At 35.6% G+C, this 6,694-nt stretch overlaps 1 protein-coding gene across 1 annotated transcript in view; it reads right to left on the reverse strand.

Annotated features, from left to right (window-relative positions):
- Positions 1-5,903: 5,903 nt before the first annotated feature.
- The window catches only part of LOC136842999 (protein Star-like), a 22,439-nt gene continuing 21,648 nt past the window's right edge, over positions 5,904-6,694 (reverse strand). The window contains exon 7 of the mRNA XM_067110991.1: positions 5,904-6,247. Coding sequence (XP_066967092.1) covers positions 6,047-6,247 — 201 coding nt within the window. The 3' untranslated portion in view covers positions 5,904-6,046. The remainder of the gene's footprint in view (positions 6,248-6,694) is intronic.

Consider the following 6,694-nt stretch of genomic DNA (forward strand, 5'->3'; position numbering starts at 1 on the left):
CCCAATTCCAGTTACAATATCTTTTCCTGTTTATCAGGTCCAATAAATTTTAGCAAATGTGGAAAATTCCACAAAAATTAATTCTATGGGACTCTTGGACTCAAACCTGGGAGCGATTCCTGGAGTTCAAGAGCCCCCTCACCACATCAAGGTGGTCCCAAATCGATGGTCTCTCCCTAAGGTTATTAAGAATAATCTCGATGGTGTCTCCCTCAGGGACGTTTGTAAGATTCCATATCCAGGCTAACCATGTATAATTGAGAATCCTTTTTAATAATGTTATCTTTAAAACTACCCGAGTTCCTTATAGAGTAAGAATTTATAGCTAAGTGTTCTAATATTGTCACAAAGTGTTCCAAATACCTGGTTATTACACTTACCTCACTACAGCCAGATACTTGAACTCTCATGACATAAAAATATGACTGAGTACTCAAACGCAATAGTGATCCCTTAAAAAATGATCAGCACTGTGAGGTATCAAAATATACTAAAGTTTATCAAAATAATTGTGGGGTAACAATATATATACTAAAGTTAACCAAAGGGCATCACTCCATCAAACAACTGTAACTGTCTCCTCAATCAGAGTCACTTTACAAAACTGAAGGAACAAGACTTATGTCACTAATTTATTCACAAAGTTATTCCTATAACTGGTGATCAATAAATGAAACACTATTGTAAAACTTTAAGTAAAAATCTTTATTTTTAATTCAAAATTAATAAATCAAAATTCACAATTTTACTTTAAAGAAAAATTACTATTACTTGGAAACACAAACTTAACTCTTAAATAAAATCATGAAACAAAATTAAATCACCAAAATGTTAATATGTGAAACAAAATTAATTAAGCATCTCGAAAAAACTAAGAGATTGCAAACACACAAAATATGTAAAAGTATTAAATTTAAAAGGAATTGCACAAATAATTTAAATGGCAATAAGAACGCACAAATATAAAAAAACATGAAAATGAAATGTAAATGTAAATTCACTCTGGTACAAATCCCTTTATATACTGACTGGTCTACCAATCACTTATTTAAACACTTCAGTATATAGCATGGTATAAATTTTAATAACAATACCTGTTAACTGCAATTCTGGTTGTTACAAATAAATACCGTATTCCTGAAAAGGCACCTGTTTCACACATACACACTGCTTCAATGCTAAATATCAAATCTCACTATAAGTTACTAAAACGGGGTGATTGACAATTAGTTACTTTACATTACTTTATAATTTTACTTTTTTAAGAGAGAGAGAGAGAGAGAGAGAGAGAGAGAGAGAGAGAGAGAGAGAGAGAGAGAGAGAGAGAGAGAGAGAGAGAGAACCAGCACAAAAGGTCTCTAGAATCAGCATGACAAATGTACTTTTGCAATCAAAAATTAAAACCCATAAAATATTCTACTGAAGCTAGATGACGCCATCTTAAATGCAAAAAGTTTTGGGCCAAAGCTGACGTGATCACTCGGGACATGTCCAGAATCTTTGTGACATAATTTACACGTCCTTTGATGCAATCGTTCGTCTTAACATGAATATTACCCATTGAACCCTTGTGACACTAAGACAGAATGGTACATCTTCAAAAACCCACGTGGCCCTCTCTCAGACAAGAGATCATTGTGCAATACTTAGCAAGACTACCCTGACCGTCTCTTGCATTGGACAAAGTGTTGCCCAACGTGCCTTAACATAAAAATGCTTGCTGGACCAAGCGCCCTTCTCTTATCTCATTTGTTGATGTGATTTACCGCTCGAATCACAATAAAAGTGATCCCATGACCAAACAACCACATGGCAATAAAGTCATAAAAAAATATGAAGTGATCTCTCTCCCGCTACTAAATTATCTGAATTATTCATTCATGTGAGATTTAACATTACAAAGATTTCAATAATTATTATTATTTAACAACACAGAACACTTATATCAAAATTGCATACTTCACTTCATATAAATATAGAAAAAACCATACTACAATTATAAATACAAACACAACATTCTAGAAAGATACACTTTCAATATACTTTTTATAATATATATATATATATATATATATATATATATATATATATATATATATATATATATATATATATATATATATATATATATATATATATATATATAGGCATATACAGATATATAGATATTTAGAGAGATGGAAAGGAATTTTATGTGCACACATTACTGTATCTGTATGTGTTCACCTGTTCCCTTAAATCTTAAAGATGCTTTGTTCACCATTTTTATGAAATTCAAAAATACTCGTTTTCTGTCCATGTGCATTTACGTGGTGATGAATCTATTTTATTTCTTCAGAGATAATTTACATTAACTTTGAACATAAAAGTTAATAACCGAGCTAGATAAGATAAAGACAAAGACCCTGAGAACTACATGACTTGTTAACCACATCCAGAGGGACGTGGCACATTTTATCTGTCTGACGGCAACCTGCTACAGCTGACCTTATCTGTATACAGGTGTTGACTCCTTTACTCACAAGTGTTCCTACGCAGTTTCAGTATGGCTGGTTTTCAAGAACAGCTGCAGGCTGGCAGATTTGTACTGTGTTCACCTTACTCCTTAAATACTGAATAGTTGGCATCATTTAAACTTATGTATGGGGGTTAACAGATAGAAAATGTGTGCCACTTCTTCCAAGAAGTGGTTGCTAGGCTAATCAATTTTCTTGTTGTTCGTCTTTATTGACCCAGCTTAGCTATCAACAATTTCATGTTCCTAAGTTACAGAAGTTTATTTCTGGCAAAAAATAGATCCATCACCAAGTGAACGCACATGGAAAAAAAAAAACACTAATTTCAATTTCATAAAGATGCCGAAGGAGCCACTAAGGAATTAATTGAAATGTAGGGGCTGAAAGAATATCTGTCGTTATAATCAAGGTTACAGCAATGGTTTACTGTTGAGAAAACATGTGCGCATTTGCATAATCGTGAATTTACAACACGTACTCTTATCATAAACGATTAATAGAACATAATATTAAACTGGGATAAACTGCACATGAATCAAAATATTTTTTTTACAGCAAACGCAACACATATGCAGCCCCTTTCCTTTCTTTCTTTCCTTAAATCTTTCTATAAATCTTCAGCTGAAAACCCGTATGAAAGATGGTCAACCCATGAGGGCTCCAAAGGGAAATCAGCTGCAAAAAAAGAAGAGGTAAAGGAAAAGGTCACATGAGGGAATAGACAATAAAACCGATACGCCCGAATTCAGGAAACGTCAGCAGAAAATAAGAATGAATTTGCTCCTTGCTTAGACTTTTGGAGATCAGAAGACTCCACAACTGGATTAGGCAAACCATTCCACATTTTAGTTGTAGCCAAAGTAAAACCTCTAGTAAACTCAGTAGTATTAAAACTGATAATACAAAAAGACACTTTGCAGCAGCAGACCACTTAGTATTGCAAGCAAAAACGGCTAGGACAGGTAAAGATGAGTGCAGAGAATGTTTATTGCATTTTATGCAATAAACTCGCTTGACATCTGTGCCACAAGTAAACATCAAGAGTTTGAGATGAAGGTCAGCATCTAAAGACCTTACTGGAGAACAATATTCCAAACTAAGAAGAAAAAAAAGAGTTAAAACACTTAGATATGACAGCTTCATCAAGAAACATTTGGAAACATTTCCACAAGACACCAACTGAACTCAGTATGATCACACTGAATATCATCCCGATTGGCCTGGGAGTTCAAGTGTTCCTTTCTAGAAAAGTTAATGTCAGGATCAACCTGATCCATCACTTCTCTCAAAGCAGTGTCAGTTTTTGCCTTCTCACAGGTGTAAGTTGATCTATGTTCCAGTCAGCTTCAAAAGCTTTTGTTTCTCAATTCCAAGTGTTTGTGGTTCTTCACCTGCAGCGAGGCGATCAGTACAGTGCAAGTCTTAGATACATACACATCTCACCCCGCCAGTCTAATAGGGCCATGGTGCCCTAGTTTGGCCCTCGCTAGGTAAGAACCCTCCCATTTAGGTTAGTTTAAGTTGAGGTCCAGGCCCCTCTAGGTAAGGACCTGGTTCACTCGTTCTGCTTTGCCCCACCCAAAGATTCCACTTTCTTACTGTGTCCCCCCGAGTGATAGGAGATAATGGGGATCCAGTAGTTCTTAAACCACTTATTTGCAAACTAAATGGACCCCAGAAACGTCCAGTCACACATCAAAACAGTAAAATCATATTTTCAACTCTAAAATGTGATTATGGTTGAAAGTATTTTACACCTCCGCAGGGAGGAAAAAAATACGCCTTTATAAACTCGCTCTATGTATAAAACTTTGTAATTCAAGACTTTCATCTGGAAAATATTACAGTACTAATGTATGGAACTTTTTTGGAGAAAATCTAAATGGGAAACAAAGTGGGTATTTGCTACCAATTCATTCATGTAAAATTTATCAGACTTTCCTTGGTAAAAGCTTTTACCCTTTATTTTTCACTTTGCTTCTCCTAAAAGGAAAATTTTGCCCATATCATGCGTGGTAGTGAAAACAGCATTTGGGTTGCAGTCAGCTGCTGTTCACACGTAGATAAGTGCTGATGTGATACCCCCACTCATTGTTTCATATTGTAACCCTTGTTCATATTTCGTGTTTTAAATGCAGTATGCTTGCCATTGCTGACGAGATGAATTGCAGTAATATGATACTTTGTTGGTAAGCTTTTACTTTAAACCATAATCAGACGAGAGAGATTGGTGATGAAGTGTGAGGGTCACGAACAAAACCTGATCCCCATAATCATTTCTAAATAATGCGACTGAAGAAGCTACTATATGTGGTTGTCTTGGAAAGTGCCAGTGGAAGGCCACAACATTATGCCATTATGCTGACCAGTACGTACACTGAATTCTCAGAATTCTTGCAACATATCCAATGCTTCAGTTTGGAGTGAGAGTCATTTCTGAGTTATGCAACATATATAAAGCACTGAGCCTGGTCCATAATAGGCATGTCATACACAAACTACTAGACATGTCAAGTCCATTTTTGTAATATTCATTGTATATAAACCATCAGTCCTGTTCCATTCATAACTTCACTACGCATCATGCACACAGCTCTGATCCTGGTCCGTTTCTTTCAGTAAAATTCATCATAAATACGGCCTTGGCACGAGTCGGCCCTCGCGCAATTTTTTTTTTTTTTTTTTTTTTGTAATTCATGGCACAGCCAGCAAAGACCAGGTTCCTCAGCATCTGACAGAGTAAAATGGCATAATTTCTGTTCACATTGTTTAGATATAGGATAAGCATGAGAGTGAGGGTAAAGGTCAAGTTTTGAACACAGCAAAAACTTCGTTGACATAGACTGTTTCCATAACGAGATTGACTTTATTAGTGTTGCAGCTCTTTGTCATCTCCACTAGATTTATCTGGATAAGACTCCTTATGCAGTTAGGGATGTCTATGCCATCTTAACTTATCGATTTCTCCCCTCTTTGGGCACTCTTGTCACTGCTAATCCTAGATCCCAAGACGAAAGTAATGAAAACTTCTGACATCCGAGAGGAGATTCGAATGCGCCTTCGGGGTATCAGAATGATAGAATATCAATCCATCCAGCTACAAAAGTATATTAACTTTTCCTCTCACGCAGACATATATTTGTGGAATTTAGAAACATTTATTAGAGCTGGAATAGACTCACCTTTACCATCATAACCTAGTGTTTAAACGTCTACAGCTTTTTGGACTGAAATATATATCTAAAATCTACTGGTCATTTTTACGGATAACGTCATTTTATTGACACTATAGCCTTCGTCTTTCCTTACCTGAATGCAATAATCGATCGCAGTAGTTAACTAGCTGTGTGTGTGTGTTTTTTATGATGAGCATAAGCATACGACTGACTATTTTAATATTTATTAGAATAAGACTCGCAGGTAACAAACACAAAATAGAAAAGCATTAAGTCGAGTCGGTGCTATCACAGAGTCGGCGCTATCATAAAGTCAGCGCTATCAAAGTTAGTGCCATCATGAAATCATTGCTATTATAAAGGATTGACTTTTTTCAGGACGTTGTTCCATACTTCAGACGAGACGAAGAAGGCATCGATAGTTCTAGTGCCAAGGTACTTGTAGCCTCTGTCCTCCATGTAGCGAATGAGGTAATCTCTGCCCTCGGGGATCTTGTCCGACTCCACGTCCATTACGTGGATCCTTACTTTGTCCCATGGCACCGTTTGCAAAACCTGCAAAACAATACCTCAAAGTTATTTATCGATCCTTTATATTATATTACACACACATGGACACACACACACACACACACACACACACACACACACACACACACATATATATATATATATATATATATATATATATATATATATATATATATATATATATATATATGTGTGTATATGTGTATGTGTGTGTGTGTGTGTGTGTGTGTATAAATGATAAAGTAAGACCCCATTACAGTATACATTGATCCCTGAAATCTCATATCACTGCGAATACCTTCAGTAACAGAGTACCCAACACATGCTCATCATACAAGCAACCTGTCATAATGACCATTATTGGCCATAATTATGCGACAAGGAATAATAAAAACAAATTATTCACAGAATTTCGTGTACAGTATAAGAAAACAAATGTAAATGAGCAATATATGATTACTTCTGTACAGT

The sequence above is a fragment of the Macrobrachium rosenbergii genome, chromosome 10 (assembly GCF_040412425.1).
Source record: "Macrobrachium rosenbergii isolate ZJJX-2024 chromosome 10, ASM4041242v1, whole genome shotgun sequence".
Classification (NCBI taxonomy): domain Eukaryota; kingdom Metazoa; phylum Arthropoda; class Malacostraca; order Decapoda; family Palaemonidae; genus Macrobrachium; species Macrobrachium rosenbergii.